The 27,992-nt window shown below is 40.1% G+C and overlaps 1 protein-coding gene across 1 annotated transcript in view; it reads left to right on the plus strand.

Annotated features, from left to right (window-relative positions):
* The first annotated feature begins 1,391 nt into the window (after positions 1-1,391).
* tsc22d3 (TSC22 domain family, member 3) overlaps positions 1,392-27,992 on the plus strand; it is a 45,660-nt gene continuing 19,059 nt past the window's right edge. The window contains exon 1 of the mRNA XM_042492827.2: positions 1,392-2,148. Coding sequence (XP_042348761.1) covers positions 1,811-2,148 — 338 coding nt within the window. The 5' untranslated portion in view covers positions 1,392-1,810. The remainder of the gene's footprint in view (positions 2,149-27,992) is intronic.

A 27,992-nucleotide genomic window follows, 5' to 3' on the forward strand; every position in this document is an offset into this window, starting at 1 on the left:
TTATCATATCTTAACTTTACTAGTAATAAAAACACACCATTGTAAAACTTAAAGCATTAAATAGCAAGCATTCCTGTGCAGGGTTGAAAGGTTCGAGAGTTTATCCCAGTTCACATTGGCAGAGAAATTGGTACACCCAGCACAGGTCAACAGTCTTTCACAGGGCTAACACAGACAACTTGCAGCTGCCAATCTGACCAACCAGAACATCCAAAGGAAACCCAAGTAGACTTGGGGAGATCATGCAAGGCCCCGCACACATAAAGGCCCCTACAGGTTTTTATATTCACATCCAGAAGCTTCTTGCTGTACCAACTGATGCACCACCAAATATGTAGTTATTTAAACCTTTGAAACATGGGAAAAAGGCAATGAGCAACAGAAGAAGAAATGACCCAAAAATGACCAAGAAATTAGTAAAAAGTACAAGAAAATTGGTAAAACAAAAAAAAAAAGAAAAAGTAAGTTAAAAAAACAACAACCAAACAAAAATGTGGAAATGACCTGGGAAAAATGTTTAAAAAATTCCAATAATTTTGTAACATAATTTTAAATATGCAGTCACAATAATTATAAGTACAGTATTTATTCAATAGAACAGAGTAGAATAGGATGAATTAATTAATTTTTACCAAGCTTTAAATGATCATTTTCTAAATCTACAAATTTATTGCAATTTATGACACATATATGACCAAATGTCACTATATTTTGGAAGAAATTGCACCAAAATTCTGAGGGATCAAGGTCTAAATACTTGTAAAGTTGTCTCCTCCAGGTCTCAGAGGGATAAAGGCAAATCTTTTACGAATATTCACCGCAACTCTGAGGCATATACACAGTCATTTTCCGGGCAATTAAAATCCCAATGCTACTCCTGAATTTAAATGTATTCAATAGAGTCAGGCAAAATTGATAAAAGCACACCAAAAAATAATTTCCTGTAATTTCAAATGCATGTAAAATACCATGTTGACAACTCGCATCACACTTTTTTTTCACAAATTAGCGAGGCAGACATGTTATCGTGTCTTTGTGTGTGTTCTTGCAGCCTCCCTCACTCAGCCACTCCTTGTGCTGTCAGCATGGCAGGGTGGAGCTGGCAGAACGGCACATGTTTCAAGCATGCTCCGAAGCTTCCCTCCCTCTCTGTCTATTTCCCTTCCCCTCAATGCCTGCACAGCTATACTGAAAAAGAAAAGAGGAGGGCCCAGTACATGTAACCAGCGATGCTTTTTACCAATCACAGGGGTTTCCCCACCCTCTCTGTCTCCCTCCTTTTTCGCTCCCTCCCTCTGTCTCTAGGCACACCAACCAAAGAAAAAAAAAAGTACGGGGTGGGGGGGGTGATAAGCAGCAAGCAGCTTCTGGGTTTTGCTTTCAAGCGCACTCCTGCTGAATCGGCGTGAGTGAGTGTGTATGTGTGTGCGTGTGTGGGGCGTTCTCTTTCTCCTGCCACAGTAGCAACACATTGCAGCAGCGTCGGCCCCGAACAAAAGGCTAAATGCAGCAGAGCCACAGGAGGAGAAACTCAGGGATAAAAGCAGGCAGAGTGGCCCAGCGTGACTGCACTTCTCAGGGAGGAACTCAACCTGCCATTTAGCCCTCTTGGCCCTGGAGTGGAGACAGGAGGGTACACTGGACCAGCCCCAGGCTGCCTGTCTGTCTCTCTGAGCTGACAAAAACACCCTCTCACTGTTTTGCCTTTCACTTTGTGTTTCATTCTCACACCTGTCATCCTTTGCTGAGACTCCTGCACCTGCCCTTCTCCACTTGGGCGTCTTTCCTTTCCGTCCACCTGTTCTTCGAGATGTCAGACGATGACTGCCGCTCGCCCATCGGCCTGGACTGCTGCAGCTGCTGCCTGGACCTGGCAAATGGCTGTGATGACTCCATGGCCGGCAGTCCGGCTCAGGGCCTCGGGGGCCTGCCAGCAAGCCCCACAAGCCCCAGTGTCAGCCACTTCCGCCAGCTCCGCAACCAGCTGATGTACCAGAACTTGAACACGGACAAGCTGAACAACATCATGAGGCAGGACTCCCTGGAGTCGGTGGTGAGGGACCCCTGCTTCTTGCTCAATGAGGGGATCTGCAACAGCAACAGCAACATTGACCAGACCATGCTGTCTATACTGCTCTTCTTTCACAGGTATGTCTGTTGTTTGCTTATCTGAAAGGTACACGCTTATCTGAAAAGGTTACGACTGAATCTAAAGCCTCTGTCATTAGGACGAAATTTGAACTGAAAGTTATTCTTTACCCCTGGCAGGGACATTCAGTACAAAGTCCAACTTAACTTCTGGATCTGCATATATCAAATCACAATATTAGTCCTACTTAAGAAGCAGGTTTTGCTTAAATGAACCAGATGGCTTACAGAGACTAATCAGGTTTCTTGGATCAACACTTCTTCTAAAAAGGCTGACATAAGTGTTTACGGTCATGGATTAAGTATAGGCTTGATTGTGTTCCAGAAATGAGTCTCAGATAAGCACAAAATTGCTTACTTCACAAGAAGGTGTCGAGCAACATATTGAGATTTAAATACATGGTTGGGTTGAATTCGGTTGTCGTTTTCTGATAAACAAAACATTATGTGCTTTTCTTACTTTTTATGACTTGACATGCAAAGAAATGGCAAACAATGTCGAACTATTCATGCAGCTCACAGTGAATATTTATTGGATTGGATCTATCCAATCCACGTCTTTCATGCAACACATCTGATATGTTATACAACACGACACTGACAATGATAAGTGCATGAGCTTTACAGGATTAACACTAAAATGCGTTTTCACATAGTGAAGCTATTTAGTTTAAGGACATTCATTAATACTTGCATTATATTTTACATCTGAGAAAAGAGTTTTCTGTTCTTTACTTTAAAACAGCAAAACTTCTCAAACTCCATAGAGCAGGGGAAACAAGTCTAAAAAGAACGCCTTCCAAAAAACAAGGTTATTTTAGAGCAACAGTTTGTTGTCATATTGATTCAATTAAAGTGATCTTTTATTGTTTGAGGTCAATTAAAACTGGCCTGACACCGTCTCTGCTGCTGCCAAACAGTGTTTATAAAACAGCGTTTGGCAGCTCACCTCGCACTGTTTGTGAGGAGGAGAATGTCCTGCTACAAAGTTGCTGCTGCCAGTTGGATAGTTTGTTTGGCAGCTTCCTTTCAATGACTTTAGCCTCAAATTTACAGCTACCATATTTCTAGTCGGCTGCTGTCGCTGAACTCCTGAACCTGAGCCAGAAGTCAGTGTACAGTGCTTGGGTGGAAAAGCAGTAATTAACATACGCTCTATCTGCTTATCAGACCAGTAAAAGTGGACACCTATGAGGAATCACTACACAAAGCTGTTATCATCGTAAGAGCCACCTTTGAATGTCATATAGACTGAAGTTGTTGTAATTTGTGTCAGTAAAACAGAGATATGTGTTGAAAGATCATGACATATATGTCAGACGTAAATGTCGTATGATAACATTAACCTGATAATAGGGTTTTCTTTTTTGTTTGTGATGTTGTACAGTAGGAAATCTCGATATCAGAACTGACCTTTGCCTCAACATTTACAACTTTCGTCTAAGGGCTGTTTTAAGTCCTAAGTCTGTCAATATTCAGACCTACAGGCTCTTAATGACATAATTCTAAAAGTTTTTTTCCCCTTAAACTCAATTAGGAAATATATTAACAGCTAATTTCTTGTTCCATTGACACAATAGGGAACATTTTGTGTTTGCTTTGGTTTAAGAACCAAATGTTAGAGTTACAAAGTCAACTTTCACATTCATTCTTATGTAAGTTTTTCTGTAAAGGAGCACTGTGTTGGATTTAGTGGCACTGTGTGGTTGTGACTGCAGATTTCAACTAAATGAGACTTCTGCCATGTGCCAAGCATGAACTCCTGGTTAGGACTCTTTCCCTGTTCATGGTTTGGAGGTTTTAACCGCCAGCCAAATGATCTGCTAGCTCTCTTTCTCTTCGAAACACACGGACTCTGTGATTAAAACTGGTAAAAACACTGAACAAAACAGTTTCACACTAAAAATGATAGGGTCATTTATGAAAACGTGAATGGCCCTATCTGGAGTCAGTGTTAGGTTTGTTCATTCTGGGTTACTGTTGAAAATGGCGCTGCAGCATGGTGAATGAGGACCTGCTCCACATGTACATATAAACTGCTTATTCTAAGGTAACAAAACAACGATTCTTATTGTCAGGTGATTATACACCAAAAAAAAAACATACTCATTATCTTATATTCCATTTCTACCAATATATATTCCCCTAAATCCTACACACTGGACCTTTGAGAAGGCAGCATACATCCAACTTTTCAACATAAATTGCCCTCTGGAATGTGAATCCTTCTAAAAATATATCCTCATAGTGCCATTAATCAACCCATCTCAGGATTTCTTTCTCCATATTTCGTCAGATAAAATATCTGTGATAATGTTTATCCTGATAAGATGTGCCTGGAATGAACATGGAAATGGCATCCGTTATCATTGATTCAGTTATTTGCAGATGTTATCATATCAGCAATGTTCTCTGGTCAAGAAACTTTATCAGTACTTTATCAAATTTCTCCAGAAGCCAAGCTGCCACAGAATATAGTTAACAGTTAAATTTTAACCTCACTTAACTTTGCTATACGCTATTTCTATTCCCGACTCTACTTATATTCCGGACTCTTGTTATCTCCTGTGGGGCTGATTGATACCGCATAAAGTACAATGGATGTGAAACCAATTACTGTGCACTGTAACTGATGACGCTGGTGACAGCCATGATTAAGTTTAACTTGATTTTGTAGCTTGTGGCTGTAAATGTTCATCAGTGCCAAACTCTCAGACAGTTGATAAAAATAATTGTGGTAATACTTGACACACTACACTACTACTAGCATGGATTACCTCTGTCTGAAAAACACATCACTTATATATGGAGTGAAAGAAAACAGTGAAAGAACAGTCTGTTCTTAATTTATTTCCGATAACAAGGGTGTGTCATAATGATAGTGGGGATGAAGAAGAGATGAAGAAACACTGTGAGGAAATGAAGACTCCAGGCCTAGACGGTACTCCCTTTTGGCAACGAGGTATTTGAGCTATTCACAAGCTATTCAATAATCAAGATTAAAGATTCAAAAAACTTTTTTGTCCATCACATAGTGAAAGAAAATTACCAGTTAGGGGCTCAAACAACAGGAACATTTTTTTTTTTTTTTTTTACAAAATCCATAAATCAGTTGAAGCACATGTGTAAAGCTACATTAAAAAGTAACATCAATTTAGCTTTATTAAAAGTGCATATTACAGCATATTATTATATTTGTCTTTTTGGCAAGAGGTACTCTGAAATGACTGCCTGAAGGGAGCGGCTGAAACAAGGGGTGATGAATAACGAAACAAAATAAGTGAGCAAACAGTGCTTTTCAAACAAAACCTTTTTTCTTTCAATTCCTTTGAGCATGTCTTTACATTTGAAGTTATACTTGGATATGCTCAGGTGAGTTATTATTCACGTCATTGAGTGTTTACAATATCATACATTGTGTAATGCCTGTTGGTGGACAGGCATTTTCCTTCTGCTCTGCTATTTAGACGTAGTCCTGATGACGTAGCTTCATGCGTTTCTTCACAACACCGATGAATTATAATCTCTAGGTTGTAAAATTCATTTGAATGTTTATAGAAATTAGTCCTAAAATGTTGAGATCTGTATGTATTTGTATGGAAAATATATCTACAGTTCAGATGCAGAATTAATTGCAGGGCTGGCATCTCCTATGTGCCATTATTTTTGACATTTCTGGCCCAGAGGCAATGTGTTGACTTGCGCCGTGGGCCAGTGTGACCGTGCTGCACCAGCTCAACTGTTTGCCTGACAAACAGACTCTTTCGCTAGAACACTTTGTCCCTGGACCTCCCCTTCTCAAGAGGGAATCACAGACACGGATCATGTGGCTGACGTGGACAGGCTTTCTTGCAGGATTAATGCATTGATTTATGATGTGTACCCATTATAGTTCTTCATGCCGAAACACAAACGCACTCATTCATTCACACATGTACTAATCCTGTCAGTTGAAGCAAGAAAGCTGCTTTGCTAAACTGAGTTTTGCAGAAGTTCAAACTGTTTTATTGAAGTCCTCGCTGCAGGAGGACCTTGCTTCTGATGAAAGCTCGGCGGAGGTTTGTGTCGTGACCTCACTCTGGGTGGTCAGTCTTCCGAGCGGCCATCGTTCTCATTTGCCACTTGTTAACAAAATGAAATGTTCAGCATAGCCTGAGGAAGCGTGCCAGGACATCTTGTGGACTTGTTGAATTATCAGTAAGTGGCAGCGGCAGCAGAGAGCAAACTTGTTATGTAAATGATTCGAGGGTCATGGAAATGTGCTGAGAGGAGAATTTGAACTCATAAGTCATGTTTGGTGTCTGAGGCAGAGCCAGAGAGCCCTGAGGGGGGGACAGGATCTGTGATTTCCACAGGATAAAACCAGAGGAAATGTGTTGATTTACCTTGAGGCTTACGCAGCTAGACTTGGCTGGAATGAGAGAGGCTCTCTCGCGCACCTTCACCCTGGGCAGTCAGTCAGTACTTAGCAGCCACTAAACACCTCCACATGCCAGGGTGAAGAGGGGTGAAGAGCCTGCAGCGATGACACAAACGTTTATCAAAGGTGTACAGGTCTGTGACCAGTCAGGAGGCAGTCAAAATACAAAGAGAAAAGAGCTCAGTGATAGCACAGAAGATGTCACAAAGTGTCAGAGACCTCATAAAAGAGGTTTTCTCTGCAGCAGACACTAATGTGACCACATGACAAGGCTGAAGAGTTTACATGCTTCAGAGCTCTTCTCTAGATTTACAGACCAGATGAAAATTATCAATCTATTCAATATTTAAAGACAGAAACTGTTGTTTTGTGTAATGCAACAGTGGAGACTTCGACGTCTCTGTCTGTCGCTCCAGTGTTGTGGTACTCTAGATCAGTCTTAGTGTGGAGACCACTTTTTGAAGATCTCAGTCTCGGACTTGACCACATTTTTTCTTGGTTTTGTTTTGATCTCAAACAAAGAGAGTCTTGATTTTACTGAAAGACCAGTCAAGACCTCAACTGTGGGAATTTCAAATGGCCTGTACAAAAAAAGAGCGGAGTTGGTTAAGTTTATTTTACATCCATTGTGTTTTACATCCTTAGTGTGTATTTGTTTGCTCAGCCCAGTCACATGTAGAAAATGCTGACATTGTATGTTTCCACAATCCATGAATAAATTACATTTGCATGTGTGGTATGTATCATAACAACGTTTCGAAAGTGACGTAATGTATACTCTGACTTTGTCAGTGCAAGGTGGGATGGATGAAGTGTCACCTAGGTGAGATTCCTGCCAAACTGCAGACCACTGTTCAAAACCAACAAACTACAAAAATGGTTATTTTTTGGAACCTGGGTGTTTTTCCACTGACATTTCCCAGCCTGGGTGTTTTAAGCCAAAACTTGATTTTCCTAACCATAACTGCTTTTATACCTAACCCTTACCACACCATCATCACAGCGTTGTTGAGAAACAAAGCTGTAACGTATTGTGGTTTGCAGAAATGTACAATGACAAAAATTCTTTCTGGCAATGTGGTTGGTTTGCTCATAGTGGACAAAGGAAAACTACAACCAGAAATTCACCTTTGCAACACTTTAGTTAACAATACATTTCTCGACTAATACATACATACATACAGTATACACAATATGGCAATAAAAAGAGTTGAATGATGCAATTGTTATTTGCTTTCTGTTGGTGTATTTATAGACATGTGGATTGTGTTCCACATTTTATCATAAGTGTGTTCTGCAGTCTGGGACTCACTGGTCTGGTTTGGTCTTGTCTAGGTCCCAATACACTGGTCTTGATCATGACTTAGGCTTGGTTTGACGACAACACTGTGAAGCACACAGCTGCAGTAGAGAAAAGCTTTTAAACCAGATAAGTGTTCGTTGGTAAAGTGTTTGAAATGACGAAGTTGCTGGTCAGGTGAAAGTAAGATGTTGCATGGCATGTGAAAGAATAAAATGAATTTTATTCTGTTGACTGACAAAGAGAATTGAACCTGGTTGGAAAAGAAAGCGATTTTGTTGTCAGACCAAGAAAAGTCTTGTCTGACTCTAAGAGGGTTGGAGGTGAGGGCAGGTTTACGTTCACAGACTTCAAGTTTATGCTCTGTTTGATAAATTGTTCAAAAAATGGAAGTGAAAGGATCCTGACAGAGAAGTTACAACCTCTGACCAGGTTTGATTTTCTGCTTTGAAATAACCATTTGTTCTTCCAACACTTGGCTGCCACACATGCTGCTCATTACAGTGGTAAAACTCCCTTACTGTGGCCTGAGATGATCTCTGGTCCTTAGGTTCAGCCCAGTTGACTACTGAACATGATCTAGACCTCCCACAATGGACTGGAGACAGCTTTACTGTGATAAAAATATAAACCACAGAATGGCAAGACCTACATTCAGTGATCCACTCTGGAGGTTATGGAAAGTGTCTATTAATAAATGTATGTATATTTAACAATTATAATGAGGCAGATGTGATTTGCGCCCAAGTAACCATTGCCAACAATGCTATTTGCTCTCAGGTTGCAAAAAGCCAATGTGGCTATTTTTAGCTGACTGTTTATTCCTGGGCGTTCTACGCTACGTTGATTTATGACATTATCCTATATGGGTCCATTCAGCTAATCTTGTAAAGTTTATGTACACAGAGTACATTCGGCAGCTTTATACATCCTAAAAACTGAAAAAAAATTAGTCAAAAAAGAAACTAGTCCAAAAATAATAAACCAATAATGACTTTCACATAACTCCAACCTCCTGTGTGATAGTCTTGTGCGTAACCATCCACCACATCTTGCTGCTATATTTTACTGTGTCACTCTTTATTCTATGTCAGCTGACTCTCTGCCAGTACAATTTTTTAATAGTAATTTCACCACTGTAATCTCAGAAAATATTGTAGGGATGGGCGTAAAAGGCCAAAAAGATGGGTGCAAGTACACACTTTACACACACTATAACAACAACTTGTCATCCTGCTTGGACAGTGGACCTTCACGTCTAAATATGATGCGCTAGGTACCATCCTGCGTTTGTTTCGGATGTTCTAAGACAGCATGTGAATTTATGCTTGTCATATGTATTGTGTCTTTTCAAAATTTACTTCACTTTTTATAGGAAATGTACATGCGCCCCATGCATATCATATCACAGCGTAAGAGGCGTCTTTGCATTGATGTCTGATGTCGATGTGACTTACAAAGCGGGGCTATATGATGAGTTGGGAGTAAAAATGGGTTGCTTATAATGTTTTATGATAGAAAAATAATTTCTGTAAAACTACTGGAAAAGCTTTTTTCCACCCCTAAAAAATCCATCTCAGTAGGCATCATTGCAAAATATGTCGGTTACATATTTTAGTTTAAGGTCATGACAGTGGATCAGTTCCACAATATGACAGGACACGAAGTAAATATATTTATTATGTTGAATATCGGTGCGTGACCTGGTGAGTTCATTTACATGCAACATTATCTTCTACCAGTCAAAGTAGACCTGAATATACAGGTCAGTTCTGCCTGCTTAGACTTTGAGGGCAAATCATTTGCATAAAAATATCATTACAAAAGTGATGCACACTTTTAGAGAAATGACGGGGATCATAGTGCACCGTCACCTCTGACTCTGGATGTTTTCAGCGTGTAGCAAGATTACAGAATCTCTGCTTTACTATTGGAAAGTGGGTGTAAACAAAGTGTAGGAGTAAGTGGAGAAACTCAAGGGCTGGAACAAACTGAAACTTGTAACATGGTGAGTCCCGAATGTAAAGATGTAAGGATAAGGTAAACAAAACACTGCTTTCTCTGTATTCTCTGCTGCTGTAAAACTGGCTCCATTCAGCAGATGCATGCTGTACAATGAATCCATCTCAGGAGTACAGGGCTCCATCATAACAAACATACACCACAATTACAGCTCTATTGTCTGTGAATTATCATATTTAAGATACTACAAGTCGCAACAGCAATATTTCTTGCACTGTTACACTGTTACTTGTGTTACTTGTTTTGTTTTGCACTGTAAGACTCGTACTTTTTATATTTTATATTTTATATTTGTATCTTCTATTTTTTTATTCTGTTTTCTTTTTCTATATTTATGTTGTATCAACCCACCAGAACAAATTCCTCGTATTGTGTTAACCATACCTGGCAATAAATCTTTTTCTGATTCTGATTCTGATTCAATAGGGATCAGAGTGAAACTGCATCAGTGTACATCCCTGCTACTGCTACAAAGCAATCCCTATGAGAGAGCCGTGTGATTTAAAGTCCTGCTTTGATATAACACAACACATTATGGGGGAGGTGAAATATTCTCATTGCTGATGTCTCTTTCAGCTCTGCCCACATAAAAGGCACATGCATGTCAAACACATCCTTGCTGACGACAGAACCTGTCTCCAATTACATTTTGTTTTTTTGATTCAAGTTTTTTTTGTTTTTTTTAAACACAACTCAACAGTATGACTTGGCCTCTAATTTAAAAAGGAAAAACTAAGTGTCCTACAGAAATCTGACGAGTTACATAACTTGATGGGTTGCAGGTGGCAAGAGGACACGGATGTAAACAAAAAATGGGGATTAGTGGCGAGAAGGCAAAGGGAAGGATGTCGGGGTGGAAGAACAGATTCATGGCCAGGCAAGTCTTCACAGCCAATCCCAAACAAACAAAGGCCAACGAGGCGAGGCCTGAGCAATGTCAGGGGAGAGCTACAGGGAGAGATAGCTAGAGAGAGAGAGTTGGGGGTAGACAAACAGCCAGACGGGAGGCCGGAGCAAAGACAAAACATAGACAGGACTTGCTAAAAATAGTGTGTTGTTGATGTTAGGTGGAACTCTAATATATAGGTAGACTGCAGCCGTCTGTGGTAAAAGTCACAAGCTTTTTCTGTAGCTAGAGGAAGTCATTCTTCAGTGGCTGCAGGAAGTAAAAAACTGTTTGTTTCACAGTTGTTTTTAATGGGTTTCCTCAATAACACAAGCTTTGACCACTTTTGTGTTGAAAAGAGACATTCAGTGAGCGAGAGACTGATTCACACTATCAGAAACCACTAGATCTTCAAACACATGTTGGTATACATTTGGTGTGTTTGAAACATGGATTAGCGCAGTGCTTGATTTTATCACTGAGGGACCAATTTGAAGAGGGATGTACAATAATGGCTTTTTAATGGAGCTCTTGAGTTACTGCCTTGTTGTGTTGGGACTGTATGAATAGGATGGCCTTGGTGCCGTGCCAGTGGATGCCTGGAACCACTGTTGAATGGCTTGTGTGCAAGCACATGTGAATGTATACATGTCTGTTTGTGGAGGAGACACTGTTATCTGTCTGTAAACTGTTTATCAAGTTCTTCCTGGTGAACGCAGTTTATTACACACACATTTACCTCCAAGTCACACACCGTCCACAGCAGACAGAGCTCAGTGTATGCCAACTCGGAAATCCACCGACGCACCCTGTAACATAGGTTGATGCAACCTCCTGTGTACGGCCCTTTCTTTACCAACACAGCTTTGCTCCCATGTGACACACACAACATGCTTATCAGATTGCAGTTACAGTATCTGTGTTTGCGTTCGTCCTTGTGATGCGAGTACTTTGAGTTTTCACAAATAAGAACTGGAACACGAGTAAAAACTGGGATACGCTGCAGACTAACTGGCCTGGGAAGCTGGGCATGTCGAAACAGCCAACATATACATGACCTATTTTTATGAACTGATTCTTTTAGAAGGATCAAATGGGCATGACGCTAACAGCACAGACTGGCTGGGAAGTCTGAACATATTCAAAAGTGGACTAATGGATCGTTGGTTTTGGTCTTTTCATTGAAATGATTCACAATAACAAATATATTCTTTAAGAACTGGTTATAAAGACTCCATGATGACCTTGTTAGCAAAAATCTGTTTTATGAACACACCCTGTAATCTTTTAATCAGACAATCTTTTCGTCAATGACAGCTGCAAGGGTCAGGAATGAGTTATCACCCGTCTGTCTGGAAGTTGTAAGACACACTCCTTGGCAACACAAACACACACGTACAAATATGAACACACTTACAGTACATAGCACCCAAAGGTGACCCAGAGCATTACGCCGCTCTTGACTCGTCACAACAGCAGAATCCGGCTAAGCTCTTTTGTCCTGTGCGGCAGAGAGCGGAGTCACAGTGTGTACCAGAGGTGGATTAGAAATCTATAAGTAACACATCAAGTCTGTCATCCGAGTCAAATCCTTAACATCAGACTATAAACTCTCTAAGAAAGGATTCAACCCGTCCAGCTTCTAAATGTATGTGCCATTAATTTTGGAAAAAGTGAATCAAAAAATAATATTGATCAGTCACTGACTGCATGAAGAAAAAATATAGCATGTTTGATGAAGGTGCTTTGAACCGAATCTGCTTGTTTTACAGTTAGGGGCAGTATTTTATTTTTTTTTATTTTTAATTAATTTATTTTTAAATATCATGACCCTCAGTGGAACTACATATATTCCCTGAGGGACTGGGGGGCAATGAATAACACTCCCTCCATCATAAATGACCTTATTTGGCAGTTTTTGGCTGATAAATGATGTGATTTTGGACATTTTAAAAGGAAATATGCCTTTAAGCCCACTCTGAGGTTCTGAGAGTATTATAAAAAATACAAAATGTGACCATTAAAAGTTGAATGTCCCTCCACGAAGAAAAATCAAAAGACATAATTCCCTCCCCCTGTCCTTCAAAAAAAGCGCCTACCTCATTTTGTATTCCCGTTTCATAAAATACCATCTGTCCCTTACTGCATCTGCTTCCATAAAATACTCCTACTAATCAATCTTGGAAAACCAAATTCATTTGTCAGTCAAAACTAAACTTACTAACTTACTAACTAATAAAATGAAAATGAAAATAAAAATGATAATTTCCTGATTGCTTAAGGCTTGATTTATGATTATCATGCTGTGGTTTTAAATCATAAATATCCAACAACCGAGTGTAAAGGACATACTAGGCTCTTTGTGTTGCTGTCATGGAACAAAATGTATCCAAAATAATGTGGACTCTTTGCACTGAAGCTCATGAGGCTCAGCTTTGCCACATAAACATGACATAAAAAAAGTAAAAAAAAAAAACAAACTGTGCAGAATTCCTGAAACAAATCCATGGCAAATAAGTATGGAGACAAACTAAATACAAGGATCTCCACCCTACAGCACAGCTGAGTGCAGACACCTTAGTAAAGTACACGTTTGGCAATATTTCAAAACAACGAGAAGAAGGAAGCATTCTTTAAAGAAATGATTCCACAAATGCTTCACAAAAGGGAAGTGGAACCACCCATCCATTAAAACCCTCTCTGCTTTCATGCTGCATGTTTGTGCAACTCCTTTTGTCCTTGCCTCTTTCATTTGCCACATCTCTTCCCTCTCTCCTTATCCTTGTTTTTCCTCCCTCTCTATCTTTCTTCTTCTTTCTTTCTACATCTCTCCATCTCAGTTGTGCTAGTTGGCAGCCGTTGGACTTATATAAGTCTGAGGGAAGGCGGGGGGGCTGGAGTGACCATGGCTTGTGCTAGCTGCCTTATCTGTTTGGACCATGGCTATGGCGCCTATTTAGATAATAATGCTGCCTGTCAACACTTGCATCACACACACTCCCACATGCACGCAACCCTGTATTTGAGAGTGAGTAATAGTGTCAAACAGTCAATATGTTATAATTACACTCTTTGAATAGGCATTAGACAGTAATACTGCTTGCATAACACTTGATATTAGGGGTTAGTTCACTGTGGTTGGCTCTTTTTCGTCAGACTGAAGCTGGCACACGACAACCTGCACCTTTAGTTGGGCGAGGGAAAATGTGAAGTTCATGATGTAGATGCAGCTTAAATGATGGAGTTATTTGACTTGCAGTCTCAATACCACCCAGGCTGAGCAGTACAAACTGCTGGTTGGAGGGCAGTAAAATTTTCATTCTGTGCTATTTTCATTGGGATTCCCACTCTGACTTTTTCTAACTCTGCATGAGAAGTGAGAATGTGGTAACCCACCCTGCGACTATCAGGGCCAAGTTTGGCTGAGATGAAGAACAGTAGATCTGGAGTGGAAACAAATATTTTTCATAAGTGCACTGTGTCCTTTTCCATATCCATGGGGAAGGGGGGAGAATAAGTTCAGCTGCTCAAATATGTAAAAGCTAGACTGAATTTTTATATGTATCCAAAGTGAAAGAGTTTGTTTAAAAACTCAACTACAAATGTAACTTTTTTGTAGCATCTGTTAAAGGAATACTTTGAATACTACAAGGAATACTACAAATGAAAAAAATGTATGTCAATTACTCAGTGCATTAAAAATTAATTTGTGAGGAAAACTTTGTTTTTCTGCTTCCATGGTGAACGGAGAATCAAAAAAAGGTGAACATTCTTTATTAATTAAAGTAAATGGGGGGCGCGTTTCACAACCGGAAAACAAGATCAAAACATCACTTTTCAAACTCTCACACATCCCTTCAGTATAATCCAGTTCTCATTTATTCAGTTGTATACACAGTACTTCCCAAATACATGCATTTTTGAGAAAACATTAAAATTTAAAACACATGGGTATGCTACTCAGTTAAACATTTTAGCAAAAATACATGTGTGTGCAAAGTACTGGGTGTACGACTGGATAATTGTGACTTGGATTATACTGTGAAAGTTGTATGAGTGATTGTAAATGGATGTTTGGATAAAATTTTTTTGTTGTTAAATGTGGACCCCAATTATTTCAATTTATGAAGAATGTTCACCTTTTTTTGATTCATTTTGCATTGTGGAGGCATGCAAGAAAAACAGTTTTCAAGTTTTCTTCACAAATTAAAACTTACAGGGAGTAAGTTTGCTAATTGATATACTGTACAAATGATCATTTTGCTGGGGAAGGTTTATTTCAAAAAGACTGGCAGACCTTGGCTTCATTTCAGATTAATTCTGCTTATTCCATCTGTTTCTCACTGGACACTTGTTTCATAATCCCAAGTGCTGTTGTCCCATACTGAGTCACTTTTTTTTCTAACCACAATAGTCTGCTACACAATGCAGCCAGACAGTGCTTTTGTGGAGTGGGCCTGAGCCAGGCCTATCATTAGCCTATCTTATTCTCCCTGGGCACTCTTCGCACGCAGGTTGGGTACATGATGTACTCTGGGTGCACACACACCAGCACAAATAATGACAACGTGCACTGGAAAGAGAAAAAGACGAAAATGCAGGAACATTACTATGTTCATCCGAACTTAGCTTCTCTCAGCTCAGAGCACACACAAATGTTTCTTGCCTGATCAAATATCCATGAGAACACACACACACACACACACACACACACACACACACACACAAAACCCCTTTGCAATGTCTTTTCCCCTGTAAGGCACAGAGCTTGTATTAGACATACTTTAGCAACGGTGTTGCCACAGCCCATTACTGAGAAGTGCTCCTAGAGTCTCTGGGAAAGAAAACAATTACTTCTTCGAACTTCTGCAGGTCATGAAGACATGTTTTCCAGCACACAGGAAAGCTTACAGCAGTAGGACCAGTCACATGTTCTATTTTAGAAGTTACTGGACATTTGCAGTTTGGCAACATGCTGTGTTTTTCTCCTCTGACTGTACCTCTGTGTTCTCTGGTAAACAATTTTGAGCTCTTGGGGTGGATATGTAATTTAAGAGAGAGGAAGGGTAATTTAAGTTTCCCAAACATGACTCTCCTGTCATGCAACAGGCAAAATGGTTATGATTTTGGTATTAAGAACGCAGGGAGCATATTTCAAACTCAGTTAAGCAGCATTATGTTGTTTTGGTCTGTTAAACAATTATGTAATGTGGGTGTTTAACAGTAAATGTGTAATTGGTTTTAAACCGGAGTCAAATGCCATCTACTTGCCATAACACAATCATATCGTTTATTTAATCTACGTGAGTGCTGTTTTAACATTTAGTTCAATGAAGGCTTTCTGAAGTGTTAATCCTTATTTTCAAAGAAGTGTCACCTGAAGTGTCACACACACCCATACCCCCCCCGCCTGTGCTGTGCTGTCATTTTTAATTGCATCATTAAATTACACTTTTGCACAACATTGACAAGTTGAGAGAAAATAAACAAGTGAGAGATTCACACAGCTGGGAAACTGAGTGGAGAAAATGTTGGGCAACCTGCTCATACCTCGGTGCAATGAGTTTGTTTCATCAGATGAACCTAAGTATGCAGTAAACCTCTGCTAAATTCAGAAAACTTTTTTTTTTCTTCCTGTAGGCAGATGCAGAGCTTGGCAGAAATTAGATGTAATATAACTGCCACTCTGAATTACAGTTTACAGTATGCATGCTCTAAAAAAAGGCCAAATGACTGGCAAATCCCCATGAATCATAATCAAACCCTGACTTTAGTGTAATGAATACGGCTTCCTGTTTGTTACTGGCACATCCAAATTTCCAAACTCTCATTGGCTTCAATTGGAGAGAGACGCTGTGGGGAAAAAATGGAAAAAAATAAAGAGAAAAAAGAGGAAAACAAAGACATGTGATGCAGCAGAAACTCCCAGATGTACAATTTTCTGTGATGACAGTGCAGTTATCACAGTTAGTCACAGACCATGAAATATTAAGCTGGTTATATCAGCGGTTTGTTGCATATGACTGTGGCTCTTACAAGCAAGGCCGTTCTCCTCCTTCTAACTTCAGCAGAAAAAAGGAGAAGCTTGCCTGACTGAGGGCCGGTTTGGTCCTGTTGGCAGACTGAAAAGTTGGAGCTCATCTGCCAAGCTCTTTTTCTCTCAGTGGATGCCTTTCTGGCAGACAAGAGCCAGCGAGAGAGAAAAATAAATGCATGTGCCAAGATTCAGTGATTTTTTTTCTGGCCGTTCCCCAGCGGAGCGAAAGAGAGAGAGCGAGGTCTGAGTAGACTCGAATGAGCGAAAATAACAAGATGCATCCTGTCCAAGTCACTTCTGTCTTTCTGTCACTGTGTTTTAAAGAGGCAGTTGTACCATGGAGCGGCCCGGGCCGGTCGTATCTGACAGGTCGTTATGCTTCAATTTTCTACTATCTTACTGTGTCATCAAGAGGAGCAATTAACACCAGTGACATTGACTGACTTCTTTCTGCATTCCTTCCAGTATGGTGTCATGGAAAGGAATGAGTCACATATCATCATTATGTTTGCATGCTGGGGTATTTACACAGTCTGGGATTAGGCTAAACAACGACCCTCTGAAAGCATGTCGATGCCTCTTCAGTAATAGATGCTGGGCTTAAAAGCCAGCGAGGCCAGGGCCAAGAAAATGCAGGACTTTGAGAGGAATGCTGACAAATGTTCTTTCCCTCCCTTTCTTTCGGGTATTCCTCTCAACTGTTTTGCTCTTTCGCTCTTACTTACACTCATGCACACACAGATTCCAGCAAGGCTCCCATCCACGTCTTTCAGGGCCCTGTAAAGCACACAAAGGCCTATTTATTACCAGCCAGCATACAAGGTGTCATATAAGGGGAAGTGGAGCCCGCAATGCTCTGGCAGAGAGAGAAGAGGAGAATTTATGTAACAGTTGGGGTCACAACCTTTCAGTAAACTTGTGAGTCAACGGCGTGGAAGTTAGCTGGGGTCAGGAGGTTTTTTTTGTGTCAGTAGGGGCGTCTTTTGCTGTGGAAGACCACGAGCCGAGCAGGAAGACAGTTGACCCCTACTTCACCTAAAAAGTCAGGTTCACGGGTAGGTTCCCAGCAAAGATCACCCCAAATGGATTCCAAGGAAGAAAATACAAAATACAAAAACATGAGAAAAAAGGCAATGAATGATGACAGAAAAATAACCTAAAAATTAGCAAAAAATGAGTAAAAATAACAAGAAACTTACCATAAAAATAATATAAAATAAAATAAATAAATAAAGGAAAAGAGGGGAAATGAACTGGAAAAGCTGCTTACAATTATAATAATAACATCATTTTAAATACATACAGTATAATTATGAAAATTATTTTCCCTAGCTTTTTAAAAATCATTTTCTAAATCTAAAAATTTCTTGCAAACTGTGGAACATTTCTTACCAAGTTCCTCATCACATCAATTTACTCAGGGTTCAGAGGTTTAAATACTTGTGGAAGGTGTCTGAAAGCAGCACTGGAAAAGTGATGTTGATTCAGGTTTCAAATGGTTAATTTAAAGTACACAACATATTGATAAGCTAACTTGCCCCATGAATCTTTATGCAATCTTTATGCACTCCGCCTCTGATATGTAGATATAAAGGGCTCATTCTCAGGTAACAACACATTTTTTATAAACTGATGAAAACATTTCTGCAAATGTATTCCCCTAAATCCTATATATTGGACCTTTAGGGAACAATTCACTTATTAATCCTTTTCCATTTTGCCCAAGAAGAGTCTCACATATGCAGGAATTCGACAGGAAATCATATTCATCTTAAAGATGCAAGAGTCCTTCCTCTCCTTCTCCTACACATCTCCATCTGTCAGTTTCACACACTCGCTCTGCCTAACCCCTAATGTTTCACCCGTTGCACCACCCTCAGGCCTGTTTATCATAGTTTCAACGGTGCCTTTCTATAGGCACCTCTCTTATGCCAGGTGATGGTGCGTGGGAGGGAAACTGTGAAGAATAATGCTGTTGCATAGCTTCTTCTTTTGAATGTTGCTTTAGGGATTGTAGGTCCACAATGTAAAGTTAAAACAACTGCCGCTGCTTATTTAACATATAACGGTTGTGTTGTTCACTGTGTGGATGTGATAAAAGGAGGTCAAGATAGACATCTGTCCAAGTAAGGCCAATTTACAGCAAACACAGGGCTGGTATTAAGGGCTTTGTTTTCAATTTAAAAAACAGGTTTTCCTACATACTTTAAACAAACAGCAACTTAAGCAAAGGTTTCAAGGTGTATGCCACATAATGCACAGATATGAATGCCTTGTCACATGAGGGTAAATCCGTGGGCGATAAGAGTCAGTTTTTGGTTGAGGCGGTCAACAGGTGAATGTTCTGACACTGCAACCATGAATAATCTGCTGGTCCACTGTAATGGATGAGTGCTCCTCCTGATTCCAAAGCTGAGTCCTGTTCTCACCAGTGGTTACATAATAAACAGACAGACACAACACTGTGGAAATGTCGGCAAAACACTGGCAATCCCTTTATGCTTTTTCCAGGATTTTTATCAAGAGAATTGGAATGAATGTGCTGTTATCTGATCCACTTAGTGGTTGGAGTGAGAGGTTTGGCGCATTTCTAGGGCTCTATTTGTTCACAGGCCCACTTCCTAGCCCTCCATAGGGAAAGGATGCTATTGTAGCTCCTATCAGTGGGAAATTCAGAGAAACACCCTGATAAAAAAACAAAGCCCCTTGCTGTTATTCTATGACAGCCAACAAGAGGTGGATATAAAAGGAAAAAAGTGAAAGACAAGCAGGATACTTCCTCCTATTGATATTCAAATAGGCTTTCTCGAAGGAGATATCAGATTCAGAGAAGGCAATACTTGTCCCTGTGAGTGCAGTAATATCTGGGCCATTGTATTGAAAACACCATTACAGTGCCTCTCCTGGGGCTTGCGTTTTTAGGTGAGTCTCTCATTTGCCCTCTTTGGTTGGCATCCTAACTGGCATTTGCATTTTATTGCAACAGATGGGAAAAAATGCATTGGTTCAACTTGGATAGGCAACAAACAGTGAGCATTTCACACTGAGTATCTTTTGGGAACCCCTGATTGTAGATTTGTGATGTGAAAAGAGCAACTCCAAAAAGCTATTGCAAATTTCCTGAATTTCAGCTGTATGTCCTAGAAATTATATTTCAATACAACTAATTTGAAACACCTAATACGTGTTGAGGGAAGCATAATTCCATGCATATTATGTTTTCTATTAACATAATTAGGACATGTTGCTATATAGCCATTTTTTAAACGATAGCATTTATTTTTTGTTTTTCTGCCTTGATATCTGTGTGTGTCTCTATAGTACCTGATTATAACAAAACATACCTTGGTTACTCTCTTTTTTGTTTATTTTTTCTATTCTGAAGGAATCTGAAAAAACCTTTGTTGAATTATGAACCTATATATGAAATAGAACTTGTACCAGTGCGTGATAACTCTTTTCCCTGACATTAACCCTTAATACTTTTTTTGGACAATAATGTCTTGTGTGCTTGTGCTATTTATTTGTATGTGAGGACAGCTTTAACATCCCAGTGGGAAAATCCCCAGTGAGTTGAGTTTTGTATATAATTTTGGCATGGTGGACAGCTTGTAACAATTTTAAGTACAAGGGATCTAAAAGCTTTATTTTAGATAGATCACAATATCTCAGAGAGGCAACTCGGAGAGGCAAATAGACAACCAGACAACTCTGCTCATGACACACTCTGACACAACTGGGGACTCAGAGGATGATTTGTACAATTCTGGTGCAGCATTAAACAAAGATCATGATCTTTCTAACCCTAACCCTTAACTGAAGAGTATTTATTGTCTAAAATTCAGACTGGAGTCTGGACATATACCCAAGGTTATCGTGTCAACGTCTTGCACTTTGTACATGCGCCATCCTCCCTCACAACTTGCTTACAAAGCCTACGTGGTACAGAAATGTAGTGTTTCATTACTTGAATGATATGCTGTCTTTGAGCATAATTCAGGCAGCAATTACGTTACCACAACAACATAATAAAGAAAGCAGTTTAGTTAACATACTCAGGTAAAATTGTAGGAGACAGGACTGTGAATTGATTTTGTAACTGCTATGAGAATATTTTTGTTTCTTAAATGTTGAACCAAACTTATCAGTACTTGAACCAAGGCTTAGCATCTGACAAATTTATGTACTTGTTCTATTGTAACTTTCTTTGTTATAAAATAATTCATGTTAAAAACATGTTTTTACATTGTTCAAGGCTGTATTAGTAACAACAATAGAGTAGGTTCATTCTAACAACTGTCTCCCTGCAGTGATAGTCTAAACAGTCAGTGGCACCTGCTGTCACCCACACAATGCGACGTGCAGGGAGACAGATTAAAGACTTATACACAGCTTATCAATTCGACCCAATGATAAGAGGCTAACAAGTTTTGCTGATGTCTGCACTGTTACTCTGCATAACATCCTACTGAACAAGCTCTGAGATGTGTCATCTGAAAAACACAGGTGGTTTGATCCGGCACACCTAACTGTTACACATCTTTTCTTAAGTTATATCACAGTGCTTAATGGTAGTGTCCTTGTTATCCTGTGTTTTGTTGCTATAAAATAAAATGTTGTACTCTCAAAATATTGGTGTTTGAAGGTCACAGTGCATCTCTGAGGTTTTGTGCAGCAGCAGTTTACAAACCCACCAGAGCAACCAGCCACAGTGTTGGGAGAACTTTTTGCTTATTGAGTAAACTGAAAGCAGATAGTCTGTCATTTTAGCATTAAGATTTCATACCTTTTTCATAGTAAGACTCTATTGCTTTCTGTTTTGCAAACACAGCATGCCCCCCCCTCTCATATCTCAAGGTAATCATGTTTTTTTTGACAGTTTACCTAAAGAACTGGGAGTACAGCCAAAGCCTCCTATCAGAGGAAACACTGCCTAACAACAGCTGTGAAAGCCCTCTCCTCCCTCCCTCTTTCTCCTCCTCTCCTTTTCTCTTCCTCATTTTTGCATTTTCCTGTTTTGGTGTTTGGTAGCTCTGCTTGGCCTTTGATACAAAGCGAGGGGCTGTCCTCAGGCTGCAGAGCACACACACACAGTATCTGGTGTGCTAAGGAAAGACGATACCGTGGATTCTTGTTATTGCGCTAATTTGTGTGTGTGTGTCTGACTGTTATTTTTCTTTTCATACAGGCAGACAGCTTTGATAGAAGAGCTACGAGACAATAGAGGATTATGTTATGGGTAATATTCTGTGGTGACACAATTCCACAGTGTCCTTTTAGCCAAATGGAAGAAATATTCTCTCAAAATGTGGTTCGCTGTATCTTGATGTCAGAGGAAGTCTTGCAACATTTCCTTGGCTATCATGGGTGTGTCAAGTAGTATTTAATCTGCCTGAACACAGGTCAATAATGTGATGAACACTAAATATGATATATGCTTACATAAATATGCTTATCTGTGTTTATATACTGGCTATGTCACACAAGAGTCTATCTTCTGTGGTTTCTTCTAAACAGTCTAAATAAAAAAAAAAAAGAAGACAGTAACAGTTGCTGCATGGTGTTTGAGTGCAGGCTGGTTCACTGCCAGAGCATCAAAATATGCTGCTTGGGCAGCGTCCCTGCTGTTACTATAATGACGCCCCAGGCGAACTTTGGCATCTGCACTGGGCTTTCAACCAACTCCAATGTAAACCCATCTGTGTCACTATTAGACAATGAGCATAGTATAAGGAGCGGGCGAGTCTGCTTAAGGTGGGTAGGTCCAACAAGTACAGGACTTTGACCTACGAGACTGGTGTTTGTGTCCCATGTGAAACTGAGGTCAACACTGAGTTATTTTGTCTCATCACTTATTATCACAGCCTGCTCTCACTCCCAACTTGTCAAATACTGCCGCTTTGTCAGTGATGTTGGTGTCAGACCCCAATGCAAAAAGGTACCTTTCATGGCTATGTGATACACGCCAGACAAATTCGTTTTGGAGGCAGAGAGCAATAACCCAACTTGTCAAATCGCTTTGTCAGTGGATCTCAGTGTCTGACATGGGCATACAGAGGTACCTTTCACTTTTATGATATGCACCAGGCGGCGGCAGTTTGTAACATTGTGGTAACTACCATATGGATGGGTAAAACAATTTACAGACGTTCATATTGTCACAGTGTCTCACTGTTCACCTTGTGTGAATTTTCGAGATTTCATTAGGGTGCGACTGCCTAGCTTGTACTTTACTTTCAGCACTGAAACAGATACTAGATGTTCTGTTTTATTTTTTTAACAACAGGATGGAAGGGCATGGTTGGGCAGCATCACTGTGTGCTCACCCTTTATGCAGGAATATGGCTCAGACATGGCACACTTGCAGAGTAAACACAAGAATCTTTATTCATCGTACGTAATGCTGATGTTGTCTCCCGCGATCCCTTGAGCCTTGCATCCATATGCAGGTCACAGTTACATACCAGCACTAACTTGCCCTTGTCAGGTGAGCATGTGTGGCATAACAACAACACCTGTGCCAAAAATAGGTGAGCATGTACCAGACAACAACGAGGAATATGACGAGACAGGTCAGAGACAGGATAATTACCTCGAGGCAGGGTTAGGCTGTCCTAAAGCATGCCAGTCAGATAGGATTTACTGCTCAGAGACTGTGTGTGAAAGGACGGGAATAACAATAACTGTTAGAGGAGGAGGAGTGCAGCGTAGACAGAGAAGAAGACAGAGAGGGTGTTGAAACCCAAACAGAAGAGACAGTTTACAGCAGGACAAACGACTTAGCACAAGGTGGCAGGCAAGATACAAAAGCGACAGATTAAATGGCTCATTAGCAAGATACATTCAGATGTATGGGCCACTGTAGTAAACAATATTTAAAAACTCAAGGGTGACATACTGTTCCTATAACTATTATGATGTGCTGAGGAATGTCTATGTATGCAAAGGTATGTAAAAGTTGGCATCTACCTTGCAGGCGCCACACCGTGCAACTTCCTCTGTGGTTGGGCTATAATTACAGTCTCACCAAGAAAGCTACAGTCATTAAACTGGTGTGAAGAAGACAATCAGTCCCATAGGCTGGAAAACAAAGATAATGATGTGCTGTTTTTTGGCTGTGTGTGTAGGTCAGGAGTTATCAAGTGGGTGTGGGAACCTGTGAAATACCCGATGTTTCAGTTCTGCAAATCCTGAAATAGTTCCTCAAACTAGCACGTAAACTATGGCGTAACTCACATGCATTTCATTTACAACAAAGAGGTTCAGATGCTTGAAAATTTCAGTTATCTTTATGAGAGTCTGTAGAGATGACAAGAAATCTTACATCTAACAGATACAATAAAAACCCACAATAACTATGACATGGATCACCAGAAATGTGGCAGTTTAAATTTAATGAGCTTCATACTTTGAATACTTCTTTACAACACAGTTGGATGGAGTGAATGATATTAAGATGCTTTGATTGCAGGCAGATAATTTATTGAGATACGGCCGACTCTGATAAACACACCTGCACTTGTGTGCAATAATTCTGCAACAATAAAGCTAAGCCTGGCATGATTTCATGATAGGCTGCAGCGTGCTCTTGTGTTGTTGCAGGGCTGTAGCCAAAGACAACCCCGGATCAGTACGCTGCTCCTGAGTGCAGAGCCTGAGTGCTTGACCTCCCTGATCTCTCCCACTCTCTTCCTCTTTCTAACATCTTCTCTGGATAGTTTTAATAGCTTTCCAGGGAACACAGAATGCTTTTCTTCCTCACTTTGCTGTACCACCGCCAACCTAAATCACTGCCACACTGGAGGAAACCATGTCCCTAAATGCCCCAACTCTTTGATTTGGGTATGAAGATAAGGTGACATCTTACTGGCTCTCAAACACTGCTTACGTGGGCAAATCTGCCCATCTCCAAAACAATACAGGGCTCTTACGCACTTCTCCTTGCCATAAGCCAGATCTGATTAGAGATTTTGCGTCAGCTTCAGCTTTCATTCCAAAAAACCTCAAGCGTAGCTATCATCTTGTCCTTTAACTATGCACTTTTGAGACGGCGGTTTTGATTGATGCCAGGGGGTGACATTTTCACAACTGCCATTTCTACTCGATCTCAGCTTCCTAGCTGTTCAATCCTTACATCTCCAAGAACATTTCTTTCTAAAGTGTATTTAATCTAGCGTAAAAAGAGATCACTTTTACCAAAGGTGTCAAAGAATCTCTCCGTTTCAGTGTCTTAAGAATGTGAGTGGCCGCCTGCCAAATGCTGTAAATGTGCATGTCCAGACAGAGACAAAAACAGAGTGTGTCTGCATACGTCAATGACCTCAAATGTGTGTGCATGTGCGTGCCTTTTTCTGTGACTGCATGTTTTTGTGGCTTTGTGCACATTTGTTCTTTTTGCATGCATACATGGATTTGCATCTCTAAGTGTTTCTAGTGTCCATACTTGAGTGCACACCTTTACTTGCATGGGAGTGCAATTGTGTACCTGAGCAGTGCGTGCAAAGCAGATACGAGAGTGTTCCATGGTTTGAACTTTGGACCTCTTGGGTACATGCTGGAGGGAGGCCAATTTAGCCACATTGTTTACCCGAGTCTTTATACAACAACTCAGATGGCAGCTTGTGTTTACACACTCTTCTGTGCAGCCTTGAAACCAGGAAAATGACATCTAAAAAAATAGTTTTGACAGACAAGACAGTTTGTCTTGTGTACTTTGTCCAACTACAAGTTCAAGAGTCACTTCAAGAGGAAGTATTTCCTGTGTGTTTCTTAGAGGAGAGCTTAACTCAGCCAATCATCTGCTGCCAAATACGCACATTTAAAAATAATGTTTTATTTGTGGAAATCAAACTGAGGTAAAATTAATGCTGGCTTTCAGCTTATTTTCAATGGCAGTCCCTTGTGTGTATATGTGTTGTAAAGCAGAAGAATAAAATTTTCCCTCTGAGACTCGTCGCAACCTCACGACAATTTTGCAGTTATTTAAAACTGCTTTGTTAACACAAATTGCAAAGTAGTGACACCATTAGCGTGATTATTCAGCAGCTACAGCATAACGTACATGCTTAGTTCAAACATTTGCATTCATTACAAAGCGGCATGCTCAATGAGCTGTTACTGAGAAGTGATTTCAAGGAGAATCCCATTAGAAGAAGACAAACTCGCCTCATTTGTTTTGTCACAATAACACACAGAAAGCCTGTAAACCAAAATGATGAAAGTGACACCTCCAATCTCATTGAAAACAATGTGTTGTGATACTGTAGATGTATATAAGTGTATTTTATCCACATATTTTTTTGTTTATGTGAATTAAGATATCATCTTATCTTACATTTGTCAGATTTTCTGACTTTGGAAATCTCACCAAATACCCTGAAGTCATGTTCCTATCTCTTCCCCTCTCCCCCCACCCTGCTGCACGTCTACAAATGGAGCGTGACCAAAAGAAGCAGAAAAAAACCTCTGAAATGACCAATCAGTGAAGCTAACTCAACTTGCGTCTTTGTTTGAGGGGCAGGCTTTTTGGCTTTTTGAAGGCAGGATAGGCTGGGGTTCCTGTAAACTCCCAAACAACGTCTCAGCGTGGCACTGCACAGTGCTAGATATCAATGTTTCCAGTTTATTTGGATCACACAGCAGCTTTTGATGCCGATCCTTCCCCTGACTGAGTCACATCCTGAAATAGTGCCCTTGTGTTGAACTGATATCAGTCGTAAGCCAAAACAAGAGTTGAAAGTTTGAGGTGTAGTGAACAGTGGCACCAGAAATTATTTTTAGGGGTAGCCAGATGGGGCCACTGAAAACCTTGGGGTGGCACACCAAAACCAAAAGCCATCAGTGATATTCTGGAATTCTATTATGCTGTAATAAAATATAGGCCAGTATGGAGAGTTTAGGAATCAGGCACTGAAATACTTTGGTTTCTTATTTTAAAGTAAATGGAGCCATTTATGTGATGTACATGGCCCAATATCAGTACAGTTAACATTTATAGCCCCTGAACAATCCTGTTATAATGCTGGATGTTTCTGTATGGGTTAAGCAGGTAGTTCTGGATTAGGGATCTGAGGGACCCCCAGAGTCCTCAAGGGAGTCCCAGGAAGTACCCAGAAAAATGATGAATAATTTATTTTCACTTTTATTCAAATCTAATTCATTTTTGAAGCGAGCCCAATGTGAATGAGAGTTATAAGACTGACAAGTCAAATCAAAGGTCTCACTCTCCTCAAGGAGAGGTGACAACTATAGAATTCTGGTCTTAATCATATCTAAACTCCAAAATCTTGTCATGTAGGTCCCTGATGCAAATGTTTTTCAGATTGGGTATGTGACCTAATGTGTATCAATTTCTGGGTCTTTGACATGAAAAAGGATGAGAACATTGTGTTTGTCAATTCAATGTTCTTCAAATAAGCTTGTCCTTTCTCCTAAAGGTCCACTGTGTAGGATTAAGTGGCACCTAGTGATGAGATTGCAGAACTGAATCTTCGCCATTGTGCCAAGCATTGAGGAGAGCTATGGTGGCCAGCGTGAATACATGCATGGCCAGTGTTTTGTTTGTCCGTTCCGGGCTACTGTAAAACCACTTGGAGGACCCGCTCCGTATATAGATATAAACAGCTCATTTTAGGGTAACAAAATCACAATGGATATTATTGTAAGGTGATCACAAAAAAAATGAAAACATAGTTATGAATATCATGTACCTTTTTGCTAACAGATGCTCTAAATGCTACACGCCAGACCTTTAAAAAGATGAATATACAGCTTTAATCCGAGGGAGTACATTGATTGTATGGAACCAAATATTCACTGGGAACAAGCCTACTCGTGTTTAAAAGCACCACAGAGACCTGAACTTATTTATTATTATTATTATTATTATTATTATCATCATGGCCACTGGTGGAGAAATGTAATACCCCTTACCAAATAGGGAGAATTTGAATCTGTTAGTGCTGGGTGAGGCATGAGGACTTAAATACAGGGCAGCAGGCAGGTGGATTCAGAAAATATATTTGAACTGATGAAAACGGGCTTCCTGGCAGATGAGAAGTAAATATGACAAGCAGGCAAAAGCAGGAGAATAAACAGGCAGAAACCATCAACAGAAGCATCCAAGAATGTTGGAAACCTGCTAAGAAACACGAACACGTGGTCTGACCAAGAGCAAAGG

This window comes from Plectropomus leopardus, chromosome 8 (genome assembly GCF_026936395.1).
Source record: "Plectropomus leopardus strain MGB_pleo_1.0 chromosome 8, ASM2693639v1, whole genome shotgun sequence".
Taxonomy (NCBI): domain Eukaryota; kingdom Metazoa; phylum Chordata; class Actinopteri; order Perciformes; family Serranidae; genus Plectropomus; species Plectropomus leopardus.